At 46.1% G+C, this 25,448-nt stretch overlaps 1 protein-coding gene across 5 annotated transcripts in view; it reads right to left on the bottom strand.

Annotated features, from left to right (window-relative positions):
• CDKL2 (cyclin dependent kinase like 2) overlaps positions 1-19,227 on the bottom strand; it is a 34,463-nt gene extending 15,236 nt beyond the window's left edge. For 3 of the 5 annotated variants that reach the window (XM_083469891.1, XM_083469889.1, XM_083469893.1), the window contains exons 1-10: positions 19,113-19,217; positions 16,451-16,599; positions 13,525-13,722; positions 10,136-10,330; positions 8,273-8,451; positions 7,523-7,635; positions 6,507-6,646; positions 4,360-4,448; positions 2,714-2,837; positions 627-919 (exon numbers count right to left, since the gene is read on the bottom strand). In XM_083469891.1, coding sequence (XP_083326017.1) covers positions 627-919; positions 2,714-2,837; positions 4,360-4,448; positions 6,507-6,646; positions 7,523-7,635; positions 8,273-8,451; positions 10,136-10,330; positions 13,525-13,692 — 1,301 coding nt within the window. In that variant the 5' untranslated portion in view covers positions 13,693-13,722; positions 16,451-16,599; positions 19,113-19,217. Of the gene's footprint in view, positions 1-626; positions 920-2,713; positions 2,838-4,359; positions 4,449-6,506; positions 6,647-7,522; positions 7,636-8,272; positions 8,452-10,135; positions 10,331-13,524; positions 13,723-16,450; positions 16,600-19,112 lie in introns of all 5 variants that reach the window. The other 2 variants (XM_083469890.1, XM_083469892.1) reach the window with 2 other exon arrangements.
• Between the last annotated feature and the right edge of the window lie 6,221 nt (positions 19,228-25,448).

The raw sequence follows: 25,448 nt of genomic DNA, 5'->3' as shown, positions 1-25,448 counted from the left end.
CGACGGGGTGAGCTCCCGTTGCTCGGTCCCTTCTCCTGCCAACCTAGCAGTTCGAAAGCACATCAAAGTGGAAGTAGATAAATAGGTACCACTCCGGTGGGAAGGTAAACGGAATTTCCGTGCGCTGCTCTGGTTCGCCAGAAGCGGCTTAGTCATGCTGGCCACACAACCCGGAAGCTGTACGCCGGCTCCCTCGGCCAATAAAGTGAGATGAGCGCTGCAACCCCAGAGTTGGTCAGGACTGGACCTAATGGTCAGGGGTCCCTTTACCTTTTTACCCCTGACAATTAAGGCCAGTCGTGGACGACTCTAGAGTTGCGGCGCTCACCTCGCTCTATAGGCCAAGGGAGCCGGCGTTTGTCCACAGACAGTATCCGGGTCACGTGGCCAGCATGACTAAGCCGCTTCTGGTGAACCAGAGCAGCGCACGGAAATGCCGTTTACCTTCCCGCCGGAGCGGTACCTATTTATCTACTTGCACTTTGACGTGCTTTCGAACTGCTAGGTTGGCAGGAGCAGGGACCGAGCAACAGGAGCTCACCCCGTGCAGGGATTCGAACCGCCGACCTTCTAATCGGCAAGCTCCAGAGGCTCAGTGGTTTAGGTGCTTTGTTATTTTACTTTACCTGTAATTATGCATTCCCAGTTTTGACCCCAAGCCAGGGTTTCCACCGATGCTGGAGGATATGGTGGAATAATTCTGTGTAATGGGAGGGATCACCGTGCCGGGATTTTTCACATAATCCAGGCTGCTACTGGAATCTTTCAAAGTTGTCGAAGGAATCGCCTTGACCTGCCCAGCTCCACTCTCATACAGGAAACTCGCATTTGAAGATCTGTCCGATTTCTCGGTGTCAACCTTGGACAACTTCATTCTGAACAGCTTGGAGTCTTTCAGCTTGGATTCCATGCCCAAGTCCTGTTTCAAATCCAAGCATTGTAGTGTTAAAAAAATGAGTGGCAGGTTGTTTGGGGGTAAACCCTGGAGAGGAGGGGACGGGTGACTTCGGGGAAGAGGGGAATTTCAGTCTCTGTAACTACCGTATTTTTTCTCTATAAGACTCACTTTTTCCCTCCTAAAAAGTAAGGGGAAATGTATGTCCGTCTTATGGAGTGAATGCAGGCTACAACTATCCCAGAAGCCAGAACAACAAGAGGAATTGCTGCTTTCACTGCGCAGCGATCCCTCTTGCTGTTCTGGCTTCTGAGATTCAGAATATTTTTTTTCTTGTTTTCCTCCTCCAAAAACTAGGTGCATTTTGTGGTCTGGTGCGTCTTATAGAGCGAAAAATACGGTAATTCATGGGTTCAGAACGACTGGGGATAAGCTGATCAGGCCTCACAGCTAAGTCTGTGGATATTGTGTTGTTATAAGAATTCTAAGGTCCCAAACATAAATTAAACGTTCATAAATGTACAAGGCAAACACATACATAATTAGAAATTATTTATTGTAACCGTTGGGTGGATTTCTGTTTAACTTTTATATGCTGATATTCAACAATATTTTCAACATTTTTTTGATGTAGGTTGCTTATTTTAAAGTTTTGTTTTATTATCACATTTTTGTATTGCATTAGATTGTTATAAGATGTACATTTTTTGTTTCTTCAGCTTGTAAACCGCCTTGAATATTGTAAGATAGAAAGACGGTATACAAATTAAAAACGATGATGAAAATGATGAAGTATATAAACCACGTGTCTGAAATAGTACAGGAGAGCAATCCCGAAGCCATTTTGATTCTCCCAAATTGACCTCAAATATTTCTCTGCAAAGAGAAAGGAAATGCGAAAGCCTTCGGATTGTCTTTTGCTTGCAAATCCTGTCTTTAGGGCGTATTTGTGTATGAATAGGTTGAGCTTGTGACCTGCATTCAGGAACTAAAGCAAGCATAGGCAAGCTCGGTCCTCCAGATGTTTTGGGACTACAATTCCCATCATCCCTGACCCCTGGGTCCTGTTAGCTAGGGATGATGGGAGTTGTAGTCCCAAAACATCTGGAGGGCTGAGTTTGCCTATGCCTGAACTAAAGTATTAACCACCACCAAAGAATGGCCAGGCTGCCCAGGTAATGCAACCAGCCACCATTATCAGGTATCCTGGCAGAGAGGATTTCTGCTGTAGACCACCTCCTTCTGTGATGTATGTATGATGTTTTAGGGGGGTGATCTAGGGCTACAGGGTGGGCAGTTTCAAAAGACTATATAAGGTCTTGCGCGCCCTTGTTCTGGGTTCCTCCTCCTTTCCTGTTTGTGAGGGGAGCACCCTGTTGCAACAGTTTAACAGAGATCAGGCTTACTAGCTGCTTTGCTTCTCAATATTCTCTGGTTGGCCTCTGTTATTTTCTCCTGCCAATAAGCAACCCACTTAAGGACTCTATATGGGCTCTTGGATACCCCATAAGGGGAAAAGAGCAGGGGTTTTTTTTCTTATAACAGTGTTTTTGCTAACAAAGAGTTAATTCCAACTTTGAACAGTGTGATTTTACTGCCTGCTGGCATCTATCTTGCATGGCATGAATTTGCTAGTGGCATCACCAACAATTCTTCTTCCTAATCAGGAACTATCCTCCTTCCTTTTTGTTCTCCTCCATTCTCAGCAACTTTTAACTTGAGAACTTCATCAGCAGAGACAAGACCAGGGGACATGGTCTGACTCAGAACAAAGCATTACAGATAGGAATATGGAAGAATAAACCAAGTTCCACAAACCTGGATTACAAGCGATTTCTTTTCATCACCGGAATCGTCTTTGTCTTTCCTGCTTATTTTCGATTTCTTGGGCAAAGGGTGGTCTCTTTCTTTCTGGATCTTTGCTTTAAGTTCCTGAGTGAACCTTTATTTTTTGTGTTTGAAGAAGAAGAGCACATGTACAAAATGAAACCTTTTTTAAATTAATTGCTCTGTAGACAAAATTCTGAACACACTGAAGGCAGCCCTGTTTAGGGAAGTTTTTAATGTTTAATGCTGTATCGTGATTTTAATATTTGGTTGGGAGCCGCCCAAAGTGGCTGGGGAAATTATAATTATATTATTATTATACTGGAATCCTCTCCATTGCAACAAGGACTTTGGATAATATGTTCTGCCCCAATCATCACCACAAACTTGTAAGGTAAATGAACAGCGAAACCCAAAGCCACCCTTGGAGATAAAAAAGGAAGAAGAGAAATATAACTCCAACATCTTAAGAGGGGAAGGAAAAGAGATCAGAACAAGAATTGTGCATATAATGTGCGGACTTAAAATTCACACACGATATCCCATTGCTGCCCTCTCTCCATTTCCCCCCTCAGTTCATACAGCTCACGTGAAAAGATGGTAATTTGAGCCGGGGATTCAGAAATTTCAACTACAGCAACTTCCATGGTAGCTTTTTAAAAACAAAAATAATGACAATGTGGGAAATCACACATTCTACTCATGTAAAAAACCCACTGCCTACCCATGGCATGGGTAGGCAAACTAAGGCCCGGGGGGCCGGATCCGGCCCAATCGCCTTCTCAGTCCGGCCCACGTATAGCCTGGGAATCAGCGTGTTTTTACATGAGTAGAATGTGTCCTTTTATTTAAATTCATCTCTGGGTTATTTGTGGGGCCTGCCTAGTGTTTTTACATGAGTAGAATGTGTGCTTTTATTTAAAATGCATCTCTGGGTTATTTGTGCGGCATAGAAATTTCCCTCCCCCCGAAATATAGTCCGGCCCCCCACAAGGTCTGAGGGACAGTGGACCGGCCCCATGCTGAAAACGTTTACTGACCCCTGCCTTAAGGGGAACCGCCCTAAGTCTGGTGGTGGTACTAGACATTTGGCAGTGGTACAGTGGTACCTCAAGTTAAGTACTTAATTCATTCCGGAGGTCCGTACTTAACCTGAAGCTGTTCTTAACTTGAAGCACCACTTTAGCTAATGGGGCCTCCTGCTGCTGCTGCGCCACCGGAGCACGATTTCTGTTCTCATCCTGAAGCAAAGTTCTTAACCTGAAGCACTATTTCTGGATTAGCGGAGTGTGTAACCTGAAGCGTATGTAACCCGAGGTACCATTGTACTTCAAAATTTGTGTTCACTTCACTTCCGACAGCAGGGAGTGGGGGTTTGCAGTGAAGTAGTCAAAGGAGAACCAGAGAGTACTAAACCTTTTCTCTGCACCTCTCCCCTGGAAAGCTTTCATTTCCCAAGATGGGCTCTGAGATCCAGTATGTAAATTTAAAGCCCACTTGAAACACATTCTTCCCCTCAAGGAACTATGGGCACTGACAGAGTAATAGGAAACCCTTAACTGACTGCAATGCCCAAAAATTCTCAGTACTGTTTCCTTTTAAGGCCCAGCTCCGCTAAACAAGGAAAAGCCACACACCTTTCAGTGAAGGAATCTTTGTTGAACAGATCACACTGAAGCAGCTCAGTACAGGATGGTCTTTTGTCCGGATCAGTCTGCAGACATTGCTAACATAAGATCAAAAGTTTTCTTGTAAATACAGTGGAGGGGGGAAAAGGAAAATCCCAAAGGTTGAATTTCATTGATATTTGCCGAGATCAAAAGAACAACGCAAGTAGTTTTGCACCCGCAAGGTTTCAGGCAAACCGTAGCTACTCTCCTCATACCACATAACAAACAACGTTTGAAATGTTGAGGGCTTTTAAAAACAGTTTGCAATATTATGGGGTTGTAAGGACATTGCAAGGGGAAAATCAACTGAGCATCTTCAAGCATGCTTAAAATACCGTATTTTTCGCTCTATAAGACGCACCAGACCACAAGACGCACCTAGTTTTTGGAGGAGGAAAACAAGAAAAATCTCAGAAGCCAGAACAGCAAGAGGGATTGCTGCACAGTGAAAGCAGCAATCCCTCTTGCTGTTCTGGCGTCTGGGATAGCTGCGCAGCCTGCATTCGCTCCATAAGACGTACACACATTTTCCCTTACTTTTATGGAGGGAAAAAGTGAGTCTTATAGAGCAAAAAATACGGTAGCTATTAAGTCTATTAAGTCTATTAAGTCATGGAAGGAAGCAAGGAAGGAAGGAAGGGATAGGGAAATGATGTACCATTGACTTTTAGAGATAGAAAGTACAGCTTTCTCTAAGCTAGGGTCTCACTGTCAGTCCCAAACTCTATGGCTGAGACGTAACTACACATACGACATTATGTGCCCACTGGTGAAACTGGTTAGGCCGACAAGCACATGAGATTACGGGGCCTTCTTGATGGTGGCCCTGCAGTTCTGGACCTTTCGGGCCTCAAAACCACAACTTTCTGCTACTGCCTCTCCTTAAAGGAACTGTGGCTATCTAATTCCGCAGCTGTCATGCCCCGGTTTGTCTTCATTCACTCAGTGCTTCATGCATTGCCTGAAGTTCTGTTGCTTTATTTCTGTCTCTCCACTGCTTTGTGACTTGACCCTGATAAGCAGCTAATAAATAACTGGAATACATAGTGTGTTACATGCGCATCACAGCTTATAATGTGCGTATGCATGACAGAAGGTTGAGAGCAGCAAACAGAGAAGTCTGCTGACCAGGCAAGGACAGAAGGTTAGGCTTCAGGTATTTATACGAGGGGATGTGGGTGGCACTGTGGGTTAAACCACTGAGCCTAGGACTTGCCGATCAGCAGGTCAGCGGTTCGAATCCCCGCGACGGGATGAGCTCCTGTTGCTCTGTCCCAGCTCCTGCCAACCTAGTAGTTCAAAAGCACGTCAAAGTGCAAGGAAATGAATAAGTACTGCTCCGGTGGGAAGGTAAACAACATTTCTGTGTGCTGCTCTGGTTCACCAGAAGCGGCTTAGTCATGCTGGCCACATGACCCGGAAGCTGTACGCCGGCTCCCTCGGCCAATAAAGCGAGATGAGTGCTACAACCCCAGGGTCGGTCATGACTGGACCTAATGGTCAGGGGTCCCTTTACCTTTATTTATACGAGGCCTGGCTAATTTAGGGGCTTTATACAGTGGTGCCTCGCAAGACGAAAAGAATCCGTTCTGTGATTCTCTTCGTCTAGCAGTTTGTTCGTCTTGCGAAGCAAGCCCATTGAAGGATTAGCGGATTAGCGCTATTAGCGGCTTATCTGCTCATTGGATCAGCTGATAAGTGGCTTAGCGGCTTAGAAAAGGGGGGGGAGGGGGGAAAACCAGCAGGAACTCGCAAGACATTGTCGTCTTGCGAAGCAAGCCCATAGGAGATTCATTTTGCAAAGCACCTCCAAAACGGAAAACTCTTTCGTCTAGCGAGTTTTCCGTCTTGCGAGGCATTCGTCTTGCGGGGCACCACTGTACTTCCTGCCAATCTCAGGGGCTGATACTGGACAGCTGCATTCCTTTCTGTGTCTGAAAAGGCCTCTAGCACCTGAACAAAAGCAAATCTGGGTAGGCTGACTCAGCTCCCAGTTAAGTTCCCACTGATTTCAATCTTCCTAATTCATTATCAAGGGCTGGCTCCTGAAAGCAAACAGAAGGCTTTGCCAACAGGAACAAAATGGAAAGCTACGGAATCGGCAAGGCACGTACCTTAGCAAATTCTATGACGGCAACAGAGAGTTTGGGATATCGTTTTTCAAGAGGTTCGATTTCCTTGACTTCAGGCAATCGCACTCCAGCAAAAAGAGGGTTTTTGTAGAACAACTCTTGGTGCCTTGGAATTAAGTTACCTGGAATTAATAATCATTTATAAGACTGTTCAGTTTTCAGAACGCAAAACTGCAGGCAGCTTAAGCCAAATTATTTGATCCCTGAGTTTTCTCCTACTGCCCTGCGCTTGGCTTTGAACCTGGTGTTTTAATCCACTGTTTCCGATTACCTTGCTTTAGGATAGCTGTGTAGTTTATCTCTTATTTGCTTTCTTTAATTCTGCAAACCGACTCTGTGTGTCCTGGAGACAAACAGGTTGCTGCTGATAATAAATTACTGTGGGTTAAACTACAGAGTCTAGGACTTGCCGATTGGAAGGTCGGCCGTTCAAATCCCCGCGACGGGGTGAGCTCCCATTGCTTGGTCCCTGCTCCTGCCAACCTAGCAGTTCGAAAGCACACCAGTGCAAGTAGATAAATAGGTACCGCTCTGGTGGGAAGGTAAATGGCGTTTCCGTGCGCTGCTCTGGTTCACCAGAAGTGGCTTAGTCATGCTGGCCACAAGACCCGGAAGCTGTACGCCATCTCCTCGCCCAGTAAAGCGAGATGAGCGCCGCAACCCCAGAGTCGGTCACAACTGGACCTAATGGTCAGGGGTCCTTTTACCTTTACCTTTAATCATGAATTATTATTACTAATCATAATCCAGTTGTGCTACATGGATCAGACCTATTGCACTCTGCCATCCTTAATGGCGTGCAAAATCTCTTGCTGTCAACTCCTAGAAGGGCCATCTGGATTTACAAGCCAGGGCCCTGAAGGATTTAGGAACTGATCGACATAATCTTATCCAACAACCTAAGTATTTTAGGCTCTCCTTATTCTGCCTTCGCTATCAGCTTGAAGGTTCCAAAGCTCTGCTGGCTGCACAGAAGAAAACAAGGGATGCTTTCTCACCCAAACATTTCATAATATGGTACAACTGGTCAATATCCGAGTCTCCAGGGAAAAGCGCCTCTCCAGTAAGCATTTCTGTTACCAGGCAGCCAATGGCCCACACATCCACAGCCCTGGGGAGGGAAAACAGGCGCCATATTTAGAGACAGCTCCACCAAAAATACGTTTTACAACAATAACAGGCAGCTGATTGTGACTGGCTACACCTGAGGCAGCTTATATTCATTACGGCCTCGGCCCAGTATACCTGAAGGAGCATCTCCACCCCCGTCGTTCAGCCTGGACATTGAGGTCCAGCTCCAAGGGCCTTCTAGCAGTTCCCTCACTGTGAGAAGTGAGGTTACAGGGAACCAGGGAGAGAGCCTTCTCGGTAGTGGCACCCACCCTGTGGAATGCCCTCCCATCAGATGTCAAGGAAATAAACAACCATCTGACTTTTAGAAGACACCTGAAGGCAGCCCCGTTTAGGGAAGTTTTTAATGTTTGATGTTTTATTCTGTTTTTAATATCCTGTTGGGAGCTGTCCATAGTGGCTGGGGAGGCCACTTGTAATTAATTAATTGTAATTAATAATAATTACAGGGATGGTGCCAAAACCAGCCTCCCTACAGTGACGAAACCCTGCTTTGGCTGCAATTTATCACCCCCTGAGCTTGAACAGCAACATTTCTGTTGTCATTAATAATAATAATAATGAGCTATTCCTGGAAATGTAGGGGAAACCCAGTAACGTATTCTACGATTCCTTACTTGCCATATTTGATATCTCCAACAAGCAGCTCAGGAGCCCGATACCATCGCGTTGCCACGTAATCTGTGTAAGCTTCGCCAGGGGCTGCCAGGGTTCGAGCAAATCCAAAATCGCAGAGTTTGATAATTCCAGAATAGGAGACCAATATATTCTCAGGTTTAATATCTCGGTGTATGATCTTAAAAAAAGAAGAAGCATGCGTGTGTTTAGATTAGCCCAGGTTCTTTGCACTTAAGCACCAAGGTGGCCGGCTAGTCCACATGTAAACATTCCTAAATTGATGACTGCAACATCAAGTGATGATTTGCAATTACTGGCATAAAAAACTCCATCTATATCACATCACATAAGTTAAAGGTAAAGGGACCCCTGACCATTAGGTCCAGTCGTGACTAACTCTGGGGTTGCGGCGCTCATCTCACTTTATTGGCCGAGGGAGCCGGTGTACAGCTTCCAGGTCACGTGGCCAGCAGGACTAAGCCGCTTCTGGTGAACCGGAGCAGCGCATGGAAACGCCGTTTACCTTCCTGCCGGAGTGGTACCTATTTATCTACTTGCACTTTGACGTGCTTTCGAACTGCTAGGTTGGCAGGAGCAGGGACTGAGCAACGGGAGCTCACCCCGTCGTGGGGATTTGAACCGCCGACCTTTTGATTGGCAAGTCCTAGGCTCTGTGGTTTAACCCACAGTGCCACCCGCGTCCCTTATCACATCACATACCATGCTTTAAATATATTAATGGAAATTGAAGCACACTAATAAAATCATAATATAAATTTGCTACAACAAGGCAAAAAAGCTGAAGCAATTCCTTTTTATCCATTAACATCTGTGGAATGAAGTAGAATTTAAGAATTTCCCTGCACTAAAAGCTCTCTCCACACAATCAGAAATATTGTTTCTCAGGTTTCCAGATTACGCAGAGTGTTTTTTAAAATACTGTGTTCCTGATTCTAGAAGCAAATTCTTTGAATGTTCAAGAGGAGACTATGAAAACTGTTACCTTACATGAGCATAAAATCTACATGCAAAAACGTTCATATGCTATCATCTATGCCTATTTTCCAGAGGAATCCATATTGTGCCGTAAGGCTGAAGTCATATTGCATCTTAAATTATGAGGCCAAACAATTTTTCCGTGACAAAAAAGATGTTTAAGAACCTCAGTTTGTTCTATACCGAGCTCCTCAGTCTAGACTGTAGTGAAAACCCTGAAATTACACCACAAAATTCCTAAATTCTCAGAAATTCAAAAGCAAAAGCATTTCGAGTAAATGGAATCAGCACATCTAGCAAACATTCTACCCAGCTAACACTCAAAATTAGGTTTGTTGCAATGATAATTCCCATTAACTTGGGTAATTTGAACTAACTCTTACTACTGTGACATATAGGTAAAGGTAAAGGGACCCCTGACCATTAGTCCAGTCGTGACCGACTCTGGGGTTGCGGCGCTCATCTCGCTTTATTGGCCAAGGGAGCCGGAGTACAGCTTCCGGGTCATGTGGCCAGCATGACTAAGCCGCTTCTGGTGAACCAAAGCAGCGCACGGAAACGCCGTTTACCTTCCCGCTGGAGCAGTACCTATTTATCTACTTGCACTTTGACGTGCTTTCGAACTGCTAGGTTGGCAGGGACCGAGCAACGGGAGCTCACCCCGTCGCGGGGATTCGAACCGCCGACCTTCCGATCAGCAAGTCCTAGGCTCTGTGGTTTAACCCACAGCGCCACCCGCATTCCTTACTGCGACATATATTTGAAACTAAAAGCTCAGATTCTTGAATCAATAAATCTGATGTGTTTGACCAAGAACAAACAGCACACAAACACAAATAACCAAGCGGACGTAACAGCTTACTTACATTATGACTATGGCAAAATCCTATCCCTTTTATAATCTGAAATAAGTATTTCCGAACTCTGTTGTAATCCAGGCCATTTGGAAACATCTCAAGATCATCAAGGACTGTGTGGTCCACGAATTCAAACACCAGATACCATCGTTTCTTCTTCTTACAGACTTCCAGCAGATTCACCAAGTTCTCGTGCCTTAATTGCTATCAGGAGACAGCAAATGCGTCACAAAACCACAGCAGACAGGGAGTCTGAAAACACTCACTATAATTGCCCCTTGAATACATACAATGCGAAGGAAAAAGAGAATAATATTTGCAGCCTGATCCTGTGCATGTTTACTTGGAAGCAAGTCCCTCTGCGTTCCACAGGGCTTACTCCCAAGTAGACACGACTTAGGATTGCAGCTTTTGTTTTCACACGATGCTTTTTAAAATTACTCCAAATGCTTCACATTGCTTCAGTAATCCTGACAAACGCTCTCATATACCGTATTTTCCCCTCTATAAGACGCACCAGACCACAAGACGCACCTAGTTTTTGGAGGAGGAAAACAAGAAAAAAAAATATTCTGACTCTCAGAAGCCAGAACAGCAAGAGGGATCGCTACGCAGTGAAAGCAGCAATCCCTCTTGCTGTTCTGGCTTCTGGGATAGCTGCGCAGCCTGCATTCGCCCCATAAGACACACACACATTTCCCCTTACTTTTTAGGAAGGAAAAAGCGAGTCTTATAGAGCAAAAAATATGGTAGCTTATTCCACAGTACTAGAATCGCAACCTTTAATACATACAGCTAAATGTAATCGGCGGAAGAGGCTGAAAGTTAAGAACTGCCCTGGTTCTGGTGCCTAACTTGTATTAGGGAATTTGTCAGAGGGAAATTGCCTTTGCCTAACAATGTTTATAACATAGTGGCTTCTTTGAATTTAATGCTAAGCAATACTGTGGCTGAACACGAACAAGCAAATGTGTGGGTACTCAAGAGCTAAAATGGTGGCGACTTGGTGCCTGCCCTGGTTCTGTTGCTACCATGCTACCCAGCGCTAAGCCACAGTTTGCTTTAGTGCTGCATGCAGGCCAAAGCTTATGATGGTTTGTATTCCCCAGAAAACCCACAAGCTATAAGCCAAGAACATAATAATAATAATAATAATAATAATAATAATAATAATAATAATAATAATTTATTATTTGTACCCCACCCATCTGGCTGGGTTTCCCCAGCCAATCTGGGCGGCTTCCATAGAAACCAAATACACTAAAATATCACACATTAAAAACTTCCCTGAACAGGGCTGCCTTAAGATGTCTTCTGAATGTCAGGTAGTTGTTTATCCCTTTGACATCTGATGGGAGGGCGTTCCACAGGGCGGGTGCCACTACTGAGAAGGCCCTCTGCCTGGTTCCCTGTAGCTTTGCTTCTCGCAATGAGGGAACCGCCAGAAGGCCCTTGGTGCTGGACCTCAGTGTCCGGGCAGAACGATGGGGATGGAGACGCTCCTACTGGGCCGAGGCCATTTAGGGCTTTAAAGGTCAACACCAGCACTTTGAATTGTGCTCGGAAACGTACTGGGAGCCAATGTAGGTCTTTCAAGACCAGTGTTATGTGGTCTCGGCGGCCGCCCCCAGTCACCAGTCTAGCTGCCGCATTCTGGATTAGCTGTAGTTTCCGAGTCACCTTCAAAGGTAGCCCCACGTAGAGCGCATTGCAGTAGTCCAAGCGGGAGATAACTAGAGCATGCACCACTCTGGCGAGACAGTCCACGGGCAGGTAGGGTCTCAGCCTGCGTACCAGGTGGAGTTGGTAGACAGCTGCCATGGATACAGAATTGACCTGCACCTCCATGGACAGCTGTGAGTCCCAAATGACTCCCAGGCTGCGCACCTGGTCCTTCAGGGGCACAGTTACCCTATTCAGGACCAGGGAGTCCTCCACACCAGCCCGCCCCGTCCCCCAAAAACAGTACTTCTGTCTTGCCAGGATTCAACTTCAGACCTTCGTTACAACTTGTGGCTTGCTGGGAGTGAGACAAACCATGAGTCCGGGTTTTCCTAGAACGCTGAGCCAAACCATGGCTTAATTCTGGGTAGTGCTGCTGCAGCAAAGCATTGCATCAGATCTGGTGTAAATGGAAGCTAATGCTAATCAAGTTCCATCTTAACCACAGGAGTCAGTTTCAAAGTCTGATTAAGATGAAACCCTGGTTAGCACTTATTGCCGAAGAACCAATTAACCATGGTTAAGGTGAGCAGGGGTTTTTCGTTCTGGAGAGTGGAGGTGTTGGGGAAAGGGAACACATAATCCTGTTCCCAATCTTTCAAGTGCAGATTAGAATGCATGCATTTGTACCAGCAAATATACTGTATTTTCCCGTCTATAAGACACCCCCATGTATAAGACGCCCCCTATTGTTGGGGATTTAAGAAAATGGGGAGAGATCTATCTGTGTATAAGAGGCCCCCAAATTTTGGACATTATTTTTAAGGGAAAAAACCTAGTCTTATACACGGAAAAATACGGTATATGTGCCCAATATTAGCATGACAATTGCCCAGGCCATGTGGGAAGCTGTATCAAAAAAAATCTTACCATATGGAGTTATAGAAACCAGCAACAGCCACCCGCAAAGTTGCCTAAACGTATAAAATCAGAGCCGAGCTGCAGAATGACTGCAGATAAAATGAGTTCCCAGAACAACTTTGCGCCTGCCTGCTCCTGTCTACCTTCAAACGGGCATTGCATTCTAAGGGGGGCGGGGAGACTGTAGGGAAAAAAATCCACCTAATTCTTATTGTGGGGCTAAAGAGAGCTGGGAGCAGAGGCCCATTCAAAAATACCTCCTACGGAAGTTATTTAGAATCATGTTTGTTTCTTAAAACATATATGACATTACTGTTATATAACGCAGTTAGGTAAAGGTAAAGGGACCCCTGACCATTAGGTCCAGTCGTGGCCGACTCTGGGGTTACGGCGCTCATATCGCTTTATTGGCCGAGGGAGCCGGCGTACGGCTTCTAGGTCATGTGGCCAGCATGGCTAAGCCACTTCTGGTGAACCAGAGCAGCGCACGGAAACGCCGTTTACCTTCCCGCCAGAGCGGTACCTATTTATCTACTTGCACTCTGACGTGCTTTCGAACTGCTAGGTTGGCAGGAGCTGGGACCGAGCAACAGGAGCTCACTCCGTCGCGGGGATTCGAACCGCCGACCTTCTGATCGGCAAGTCCTAGGCTCTGTGGTTTAACCCACAGCACCACCCACGTCCCATATAATGCAGTTAGATACTGGCAATTGTTCTGCGCGAACCTTTTGACTATGACTATCCGAAGTCAGGAAGCTTATACTCATTAAAGAAAAGAGCTACACGTCTCTGAAGATCCCCAGCAGTCAGCTCACCTTGAGAAGCTTGATTTCCCTCATGGCGATTTTTTTAACCATTTTGTCATCCTCGCTTTCCAGAAACTTCTTGACGGCAACGACTCTGCCGGTCTCCTTGTTCCGGCATTTCATCACCATTCCGTAGCTTCCTTCTCCCACCAGCCCAAGGATCTCATACTTTTCCATTTGGGTTCAAGCAGCTGATGAATCGCTTGGCTACGAGAGAGAAATCAGCATCACCGTGTGCACAACGAAGCCGCTCGTTATCCTTTTTTAATGAGGCATTTCAGCTTGACACTCAGGCTGAAGACAGAGGTTGTCTTCTCCACGGCAGGCCTGTTACCAGGAGCACAAACCCAGCTTTGCAGCTTGCCTTGTGCGCCATAACAGGATGTTTGAAAAGCACAGTCCAAAAGTTGTCTCCGGTAACCAGAAATTTAACTCAGGCAACCAGCTGGGATAGCCTCCAGTACGCTTCCATCGCAAGAGGAACACTTTTTCTTTTTTTTAAATTAATAAATTCGACAATAACAATAAATCAACAATAACTAACACATCAATTAGCTATTCGCTATGGTGGACCATCTTTAACAATAGTTAACAAACTATTCGCTTTGAATTAGTCAACTTTTCATATTTAACTTTGTCTCTTTCTTAGCGGGTAAGAAAGAAAAGAGACCAAAGGGGAGATAGGAAGAGAAAAAGGAGGGAGAGAAAAAAGAAAAAGTAAGAAGAGAAGAAAATCATGAAAAAAGAAAAAGGAAAAAAGAAATCAATAAAGAATCAAAAAGAAAGAATAAATACATTTAACTTCCAATTTGACTCATTATATTATTATTTCTATTGTTCTTTCACACACAGTTCCAAATACTATATTGCATTTCTTTGTTTTTATCAAACAACAAAAACATTATATTCCTTATTTTACAAGACTCATTCTAGTTCTGCCAGGAGATATTTAATATTGCAATAGTTTTCCAGGCAGTCTTTAAAGATTTTCCATTCTTTCTGTACTTTCTGTTTCGGATATTCTCTGACTCTCCCTGTCATCATAGCCAACTGCAGATATTCTATCATTTGGACCTGCCACTCATTTATCGTAGGTGTTTTATCACTTTTCCAGTTTTAGGAACGCTTTTTTCAAAAAGCCAATACCAACACAAGATGGAAGAGATTTGCCTCTTTTAAAAGATCCTGGGTTACTGTGGTGTGCTGGGTCGAGGGAGAGGAGGTCAAACAAGCAGCATCTCACCTTTCTTTCCCCTTCGTGATCACAAACTTCCTTTGGGAAGAGGATACACTTACTTTGCCTCCATTTTGCAGGGAGTGGGAAAGCCAAGCCTTGCTGGTTGCGAGACACAACGGGTGGCTAGCTGAGACCAACTTAAATTTGTCACCCTTGCGAACATGCCTGGCTTGCAATGCGAATGGTTGCCTAAGCAAGCCAACTGCCTGTTTCTAAAAGATTTTTCTTGTCCCTTTTAAGGCTGAAAAGTGGATTACAGTGGTGCCTCGCAAGACGAAAAGAATCCGTTCTGTGATTCTCTTCGTCTAGCGGTTTTTTTCGTCTTGCGAAGCAAGCCCATTGAAGGATTAGCGCTATTAGCGGCTTTTAGAGGCTTTTAGCGGCTTATCTGCTGATCGGATCAGCTGATAAGCGGCTTAGCGCTATTAGCAGCTTCTAGCGGCTTATCTACTGATTGGATCAGCTGATAAGCAGCTTAGCGCTATTAGCGCTATTAGCGCTATTACCAGCTTTTAGCGGCTTATCTGCTGATCGGATTAGCTGATAAGCGGCTTAGCGCTATTAGCGGCTTTTCTGCTCATTGGATCAGCTGATAAGCGGCTTAGCGCTATTAGCGGCTTTTAGCTGTTTTTAGCGGCTTATCTGCTGATCGGATCAGCTGATAAGCGGCTTAGCGGCTTAGAAAAAGGGGGGAGGGGAAAAAACCAGCAGGAACTCGCAAGACACTGTCGTCTTGCGAAGCAAGCCCATAGGAGATTCGTTTTGCGAAGCACCTCCAAAACGGAAAACTCTTTTGTCTAGCGAGTTTTCCGTCTTGTGAGGCATTCGTCTTGCGGGGCACCACTGTATAATAGTATTAATTGTTAACTTTACACCCCACCCTTCCTCTCAAAGGAGCTCAGGGACGCATATATGGGTCAAAAGCGTGCAGCGCATGCGGACACCCCTACAATTTTGGCGCCTGTGACAGAAAATGTGTTCCATTTGCTTCCTGTCCAAGATCCCTTTGCAATGACTTAGCAATTGATAATAATAATAATTAATAATAATTTATTATTTATACCCTGCCCATCTGGGTGGCTTCCAACACAATATTAAAATACAATAGTCTATTAAACATTAAAAGCTTCCCTAAACAGGGACAACGATTTGAATTGCTATATAACAAAATATAAAGGAAGTGGGGAAATGCAGTGATTATTTAATACAATAGATGTCCGATCTCTCATCTTCAATCACAAATCCATAGACATGCCATGGACCACACGAATGAAGCTTACAGACCACAGTTTGGGAAGCCTTGGTTTTCTATTATTTCAAGCAAAACACATTCTACTCATGTAAAAATACCAGGCAGGCCCCACAAATAACCCAGAGGTGCATTTTAAATAAAAGGACACATTCTACTCATGTAAAAACACGCTGATTCTCGGACCGTCCACAGGCCAGATTGAGAAGGCGATTGGGCCACATCCGGCCCCTGGGCCTTAATTTGCCTACCCATGAATTAATATTTCAAATCTGATGCCTGTTGGCATTTTTTATATAAATTTAAGCACTTATACTCTTCACTTTTCAAGACAAAATGTATGAATGGAAGCCTACAATTAAAACTGCTAACAATAACTTAACAAGGTACAAAACGGCAGCATAAAAATAATTTCTGCAGACAACTAGAAACACATGGTTCATACTTACTATTAAAACAGCAATGCAGCAGGTGTGTATGGAAAAAGCTGTAACTAAACAAGCGCATGGGTGCATCTCCAATCCTTCTTCCCACTTTCCAACAACACTACGAGACAAAATGAACACACTACCACCTTGCAGCAGCTGACCGGCAAATCCTTCATAAAATAAAATAAAACATATTTATATAAGCTGCTTTCCAACCCCCTTCAAAGTAGCTTAGACGTTAGAACACAGTGCATAAAATTTAGTAATTGGCTGTGCTTTTTTTCTGGGGGTACTCAACGGTAATAATAATAATAATAATATTTACTTATATCCTGCCCTCCCCAGCCAAAGCTGGGCTCAGAGCAGCTAACAACAATAAAAGTAACACAGTTTACATAAAATCACAATCAATTAAGCAGAATCAGCACCATTTTCCACCCAATTTTTAAAAGTGTGGCACTTTGCTGGCTAAAAAAAGAGGCAAGCATCTGTAGCAAGATTATAAAAATTATTACTAATCACCACCACATCACCCCGTGGGAGAGGAGGTAAGAATCATGGAATTGTTGGATGGGGGTCACAAGGCATAACTTTTCGCCTTTTCTTGCGAGGAATCCTATTTGGAATAAGGGTAAGAGGTAAAAGGACCCCTGACCGTTAGGTCCAGTTGTGGACGACTCTGGGGTTGCGGCGCTCATCTCGCTTTATTGGCCGAGGGAGCCGGTGTACAGCTTCCGGGTCATGTGGCCAGCATGACTAAGCCGCTTCTGGCGAACCAGAGCAGCGCATGGAAACGCCCTTTACCTTCCCGCTGGAGCAGTACCTATTTATCTACTTGCACTTTGACGTGCTTTCGAACTGCTAGGTTGGCAGGAGCAGGGACCGAGCAACGGGAGCTCACCCCATTGCGGGGATTCGAACCGCCGACCTTCTGATCAGAAAGTCCTAGGCTCTGTGGTTTAACTCACAGCGCCACCCACGTCCTTGGAATAAGGGAATTTCCCTTTAATAAAAGGGAAACGTCGACAGTCACAAGGTCCATTTAGTCCAGCCCCCTGTAATGCAAGAATCTTTTGCACAACATGGGGCTCGAATCCATAACCCTGAAATTCTGAGTCTCGTGCTCTACTAGCTGAGCTATCCTAATACAGTGGTACCTCAGGTTAAGTACTTAATTCGTTCCGGAGGTCCGTTCTTAACCTGAAACTGTTCTTAACCTGAAGCACCACTTTAGCTAATGGGGCCTCCTGCTGTTGCCGCGCCACTGAAGCACGATTTCTGTTCTTATCCTCAAGCAAAGTTCTTAACCTGAAGCATTATTTCTGGGTTAGCGGAGTCTCTAACCTGAAGCGTATGTAACCTGAGGTACCACTGTAGTCCTGCAGCATCCTCTGGAATTGGCCTACAGTGGTGCAAGACGGAAAACTCGCTAGACGAAAGAGTTTTCCGTTTTGGAGGTGCTTCGCAAAACGAATTTCCTATGGGCTTGCTTCGCAAGACGACAATGTCTTGTGAGTTCCTGCTGGTTTTTTTTCCTCCCCCCCCCCTTTTTGTAAGCCGCTAAGCCGCTTATCAGCTGATCTGATCAGCAGATAAGCCGCTAAAAGCCGCTAAAAGCGCTAATCCGCTAATCCGTTAATGGGCTTGCTTCGCAAGACGAAAAAACCGCTAGACGAAGAGAATCACAGAACGGATTCTTTTCGTCTTGCGAGGCACCACTGTATTAGGCTTGATCCAAACAAGAAGAACTACAGTGGTACCTCGGGTTACATACGCTTCACATTACAGACTCCATTAACCCAGAAATAGTGCTTCAGGTTAAGAACTTTGCTTCAGGATAAGAACAGAAATTGTGCTCCAGCGGCACGGCGGAAGAAGGAGGCCCCATTAGCTAAAGTGGTTAAGAACGGACCTCTGTTCTTAACCCAAGGTACCACTGTACACAAATCTTACAGGCTGTGCATGACTCTTTTTCACCCGGCCACCCTAAGGAGCTGCTACTGCTGCCTGCGGTTCCCCGTTTGTCCCTTCTCTGTACCATTGCATCTTCCACTCATCACCTGCCCCTGGACCCAGGGCCGGCCCAAGACCTTTTGGCCCCTGAGGGGAACGACAAAACAGCCCCCCCCCCTCCTCACCAGGGAAGGAAGGGGGAAGATGGAAGGAAGCTACTGCGAAAATAGCTCAGTCGGTAGAACGGGAGACTCTTAATCTCAGGGCTGTGGGTTTGAACCCCACATTGCAGGGGGGTGACCCCTGGGACCCATGCCAAGATCTATGCCAGAATCTGCTGCCCCTGTAGAATCTGCCTTAGCCGGCCTCTGCCAGTTGGCGTTTTGGGCAGCGCATCCAAGGGGCGATCCAGCCCCCTTGCGCCCGATCCTGTGGGAAACAGAGGCAGGGCAGAGACGGCAGGAGGCTCTCCTGGCAGCGGTTCCGACGTGCGAGGAAGGGAGGCGGCTGCGAGTCCCAGCCACCGCTCCCCCTTTCCTCTGGGGTGGCACAGACTGGCATACTGTCGAACATAGGTGCCGACTCCCCGGGTGCCCGAGCACCCACAAAATTCCCCATGAAGGGGCCGGGCACCCACAGTTGTCGGTGCCAGGGCCGTGCACCTTGCATGGCACCCACGGCCCCGGGCACCCACGGTCGCGGGGCCCAGCTGGCACCCCCCAAAAAATACCTTTGCTCCGGCTCCTGGGAGGTGGGTGCCCGCACCTCCTCCTTGAAAGGCACACGCAGCACCGGGGATCCCGGAGTTGGCACCTGCCACTCACCTGCCGCCCTCCACGCGCCGGGGCGAGCCCTCTCCGCCGTGCCCCCGCCAGCAGCGCGCCCTCCGACGGCGCAGGGACTTCTTTTGCAGCTGCAGGAGCGAGCGGGGGCGGGCGGCGCGCGAATGGAACGTCGGGGCCCGGGCGGTAACCAGGGGCAACGGCCAGCCTGCCGCTTGCACAACACGCTCTCTCGCGCGCGCCGCCGGTGGAAGGCTGGGCGGGGGCGCGCGCGCAAGGGGCTGCGGCTCCTGCAGCAGCTGCAGGTGGTGGAGGTTAATAATAATAATTTTTATTTATACCCCGCCCTCCCCAGCCAAGGCCGAGCTCAGGGCGGCTAACAATCAATAATAAAAATAAGTTGAGTGAATGCAACTTAAAAACAAAATTAAAATACAACATTAAAATATTGAAGCATTAAAATATTAAAATGTAGCCTCATCGCAGGAGGAAAAGGGAAAAGAAAGAGGGGGAGGGAATCAAATTGGCTCCAAGCCAAAGGCCAGGTTAGAGCCCCAGCCCGCCCTGCTGCTGCCAGCCTGTGCGGGAGTGAGGGGCCCTCCCCACAATGGGCATGGCGCGGTTGCATGCCTGCATCACGCCAAACAGCCGTTTTCGGCCCCCAAAGGAGCTCCCGGTGACTTCGGTGGTAGTAGCCGTAGCTGCAGATGACACAACCTCGATGGCAGAAAGTGAGGAGGAATTAAAGACCCTTTTAATGAGGGTGAAAGGAGAGCGCAAAATATGGTCTGAAGCTCAACATAAAAAAAAAAGGTCATGGCCACTGGTCCCATCACCTCCTGGCAAATAGAAGGGGAAGAAACGGAGGCAGTGAGAGATTTTACCTTCTTGGGCTCCATGATCACTGCAGATGGTGACAGCAGTCGTGAAATTAAAAGACGCCTGCTCCTTGGGAGAAAGGTGATGGCAAACCTAGAGAGCATTTTAAAAAGGAGAGACATCATCTTGCCGACAAAGGTCCGTATAGTTAAAGCCATGGTTTTCCCAGTAGTGATGTATGGAAGTGAGAGCTGATCGCCGAAGAATTGATGATTTTGAATTATGGTGCTGGAGGAGACTCTTGAGAGTCCCATGGACTGCAAGAAGATCAAACCTCTCCATTCTGAAGGAAATCAGCCCTGAGTGCTCACGGGAAGGACAGATCGTGAAGCTGAGGCTCCAATACTTTGGCCACCTCATGAGAAGACTTGACTCCCTGGAAAAGATCCTGATGTTGGGAAAGATGGAGGGCACAAGGAGAAGGGGACGACAGAGGACGAGATGGTTGGGCAGTGTTCTCGAAGCTATGAACATGAGTTTGACCAAACTGTGGGAGGCAGTGGAAGACAGGGGTGCCTGGCGTGCTCTGGTCCAGGGGGTCACGAAGAGTCGGACATGACTAAACAACAACAGCCATCGCTGCCTCCAGCAGCAGCGAGTTCCGCTGTTTAACTATTCACTGAGGACATCGGAGAGAACGTTCTGGCGGCGAGTGCCCTTTGACTGTGGAACGGTCTCCCTCGGGAGGTGATGGGCTCTTCCCCTTCCCAGGAGGTTTTTCAGCAGAGGTTGGATGGCCGTCTGTCAGGGATGCTTTCCTTGAGATGCCCGCATTGCAGGGGGTTGGTCTAGATGACCCTTGGGGTCCCTTCCGCCTCTACGATGCTATAATTCTATGGTGCCCACTGTTCGATAGGTGGCAGTAGGCAAGGCTTGCTGCTCGTCTAAAGCATAGGATTATAGAATCGCAGAATTAGTGGTGGAGGAAGATGGGAAGAAATTTAAAGACTATCTGCAGAAATACTGTAAAATTAATGAATGTTAAAATGATGTTGGACTGAAAAGAAGTGGTTTTGGTAATAAGGTTAATAAGAATAGGTAAATATAGATAGTTATACGGATGAAAATATATAGTTATAATAGGTTAAGTTATAGAGCAAAGATAAATGAAAGAGGGTAAGGATTTGCTGAAAAGACTTGGAAAACAGGAATACAAAAGGGGAAGTGTAAGGAGGTCAAGGAAATAAGCAAATGAGCTCAAAGATGCTGAAAAATGGATTTACTCTTTTTTAAAATATTTTTTTCTTCTTCTTTTTCCTATTTCTTAGTTATCGGTTTTTTGTATTTTGTACCTTTTTTCCCTTTTCTTTTTTCCCTTCTTTCTTGGTTGCCTTTTTGTCAACTTTCTTGCTAGCTTGTGTTTGTTAGTTTTTGTTTGTTTTTTCTCTATGTGTATTTTTTTGTATAATCTCAATAAATATTCTATATATTAAAAAAATAGAATCGCAGAATTAGAAGGGACCCCCGAGGGTCATCTAGTCCAACCCCCCTGAATGCAGGAATCATTTGCCCATGGGGCTCCAACCGATGACGCTGAGATTAAGATTCTCATGCTCTACAGCAGGGGTCAGCAACCTTGTTCAGCCGTGGGCCGGTCCACCGCCTCTCAGACCATGTGGTGAGCAGGACTATATTTTGAAAAAAATATGAATGAATTCCTATTCTATTCTATTCCTATTCTATTCTATTCCTATTCTAATCTATTCCTATTCTATCCTATTTCTATTCTAATCTTCCATTCAGAAGATTCCACCTAAACATTAGGAAGAACTTCCTGACAGTAAGAGCTGTTCGACAGTGGAATTTGCTGCCAAGGAGTGTGGTGGAGTCTCCTTCTTTGGAGGTCTTTAAGCAGAGGCTTGACAACCATATGTCAGGAGTGCTCTGATGGTGTTTCCTGCTTGGCAGGGGGTTGGACTCGATGGACCTTGTGGTCTCTTCCAACTCTATGATTCTATAATTCTATGCCCCACAAATAACCCAGAGATCCATTTTAAATAAAAGCCCACATTCTACTCATGTAAAAACACCAGGCAGGCCCCACAAATAACCCAGAGATGCATTTTAAATAAAAGGACATATTCTACTCCTGTAAAATCCACGCTGGTTCCTGGACTGTCCGCAGGCTGGATTGAGAAGGCGATTGGGCCGGATCCGGCCCCCGAGCCTTAGGTTGCCTACCCCTGCTCTACAGACTGAGCTGTTTTGTTGAACTTTGAGTTGCAGTACCTAGAAAACAAGGAAAAGCCCTAAGATTATAGAATTATAGAGTTAGAAGGGACCCCAAGCAATGCTGAAATCCTGGGTTGGCTCCAAGCAGCAAGCTGCTGGTTAATAGCCAGACGCCCTGGCCCACCGTGGCTCTGAGAGGGACAGGAAAATGGCTGACTCGAAAAAGAAAAAAACCATTACCAAAATGGATGTTAAATTCACATTGGTAATGGGTTTCTGGGCTTTTCCCCAAGAAGCTGAAGGATGAGAAGTCAGCGTATGTTGAGGAACGTCAACTGGCAGAAGACAGGAGGCAGGTGATGGAAGTTAGAAGTGCTGGACTGTACAGCTGTCCCACTACAGAAAATGGTAGGTGTTTGTTTATTTCCATTTCTGTGAGCAAAATCGACTTGGGTCTCAGTGTACGAAAGAAAAGTCCTGCAAAACTGGGAGAAAGCCCTATGTGAAATCCTGAACAGCCACTGCTACTCCATGTAGATAATACTGAACTAGATCTGACTCAGTGTTAGAAACCCAAGGGATTTATTTTTATTTTTCATTTCATTTCTATACTGCATTATAAAGAAGAAGAAAATCTCAAAGTGGTTTACAAGACAATAAATCATCAAACAAAACAGTCCGCAATAAAGGAAATTCAAACTTCAAGGAAAATATTTCAGATCCTTCCCTAAGTGACATTTTGCTTTTCCCATATTTACTTGCATGATTTAAACAGCTGCCCCATCGCAGGAGGACGCCTGGAAGGCAGTGCGGTGTGGTGGCTAGCGTTGGACTAGGACAGGGGTAGGCAACCTAAGGCCCGCGGGCCGGATGCGGCCCAATAGCCTTCTCAATCCGGCCTGCGGACGGTCCAGGAATCAGCATGGTTTTTACATGAGTAGAATATATCCTTTTATTTAAAATGCACCTCTGAGTTATTTGTGGGGCCTGCCTGGTGTTTTTACATGAGTAGAATGTGGGCTATTTAAAATGCATCTCTGGGCTATTTGTGGGGCACAGGAATTCATTACAGTGGTAACTCGGGTTAAGTACAGTGGTGCCTCGCAAGACGAAAAGAATCCGTTTTGTGATTCTCTTCGTCTAGCGGTTTTTCGTCTTGCGAAGCAAGCCCATTGACGGATTAGCGCTATTAGCGGCTTTTAGCGGCTTATCTGCTGATCGGATCAGCTGATAAGCGGCTTAGCGGCTTAGAAAAAGGGGGGGAAAGGAAAAAAAAACCCCGCAGGAACTCGCAAGACATTGTCGTCTTGCGAAGCAAGCCCATAGGAAATTCGTTTTGCGAAGCACCTCCAAAACGGAAAACTCTTTCGTCTAGCGAGTTTTCCGTCTTGCGGGGCACCATGGTACTTAATTCATTCTGGATTAATTAGTTCATTTCAGGTTTAAGAACCTGAAACTGTCCTTAACCTGAAGCACCCCTTTAGCTAATGGGGCCTCCTGCTGCTGCCGTGCCACCGGAGCACAATTTCTGTTCTCATCCTGAAGCAAAGTTCTTAACCTGAGGAACTATTTCTGGGTTAACAGAGTCTGTAACCTGAAGCGTATGTAACCCAAGGTACACTGTATTACCCCCCCCCCAAAAAAAATATAGTCCAGCCCACCACAAGGTCTGAAGGACAGTGGACCGGCCCACAGCTGAAAAAGTTTCCTGACTCCCCACTAAGGCATGAAACACACAGAGTGACACCTTGGGCCAGCCGCAGCCTTTTAACCTACCTCACAGGGCTGTCGTAGGGATTAACGGAGGAGGAAGGTGAACAATGTACTCCTTGAAGGGGGGATATAAATGCAATAAATAAGCTCTTCTGCTTTGTTTCTGAAGAATGATGGAGGGGCCAGCCAACCTAGAATCCAGAGATCTCCATATCCAGAGATCTTGGTGCTTTCAGCCAGAGACATACAGAATCTATGAATGACTCACAAGAGAGCTGCAGTGAACACATGACATTGACTTGTACACCTGACCTTTAGTCTCACCTAACTGGCTGTGGGTTAAACCACAGAGCCTAGGGCTTGCCGATCAGAAGGTCAGCGGTTCGAATCCCCATGACGGGGTGAGCTCCCGTTGCTCAGTCCCTGCTCCTGCCAACCTAGCAGTTCGAAAGCACCTCAAAGTGCAAGTAGATAAACAGGTACCGCTCCGGCGGGAAGGTAAACGGCGGTTCTGTGCGCTGCTCTGGTTCGCCAGAAGCGGCTTAGTCATGCTGGCCACATGACCCAGAAGCTGTATGCCGGCTCTCTCGCCCAATAAAGCGAGATGAGCGTCGCAACCCGAGTCGGCCACGACTGGACCTAATTGTCAGGGGTCCCTTTACCTTTAACTGGCAACAGCTCCAAGGTTTCGAACAGATCGGGCCCTGAACCTGGGACCTTCGCCATGAGCCAAGCCATGGGCCTTCTGCTGGAATGCAAAAGACTTTTATCATCACTGCGCAAAATAACCAGCTGTCTGCTGAACTTGCCACTTGTGACAAATAGAAGTCAAAGTGTTGCTGGCATCTGTCTCGGGAGACAATGGGAGTGTACAGGCACAACAAAACAATTTTTCATGCTGTCTTAAGGTCTATCAGCTGTCAAGTCTTGAGTTGCCCACACGTGCATCAAAACACCACTGGGTGGTACAGTCCAGGGATAGTTTCACCACTTCATCAGCTGCCTGCATGAACCGGACCTCAAGATAGAATATACAAATTCAGTTTGAAAATTTCAACTTTTCCGTAAGTGACAGGCTTACGGTGAAGCAGCAGCGGTGGAAGAATAGCCTTCGCCTTGGAGAGTGAGAACAAGAAAATTCAACACCAAAGGCAATGGATAGTGCAGTACATGTGATTTGGTAAGTTCTGCTGAATGGCCTACAGTAAAGACTCTGCTCTTTTGCTGGCATAAAAGATCTAGTAGGTGTAGAAAGGGCAATGGGTTCAGCATGCGTGATGGACAATTACAACTGTGTCAACGTGCATATATTTTCACAGCAGCTACAACACAAAGAATTTTGACATGCGGATTGACAGCGTAAGATGCAAGTTGTTGCAAGGTGCGGAATCCACTGCTAGTTAAATTATCAGATCAACAGCAATTTTGGGATCAACAGCACCGGCACGATTGCCTTTCCATGCAGATAACTGCCACGGAGGAACACCAATTCCACTGAGAAGAGAATTCGGGACCATTGA

Source organism: Podarcis liolepis (genome assembly GCF_965112155.1).
Source record: "Podarcis liolepis genome assembly, chromosome: 13".
Lineage (NCBI taxonomy): Eukaryota > Metazoa > Chordata > Lepidosauria > Squamata > Lacertidae > Podarcis > Podarcis liolepis.
This window is presented reverse-complemented; position numbering and strand designations above follow the sequence as displayed.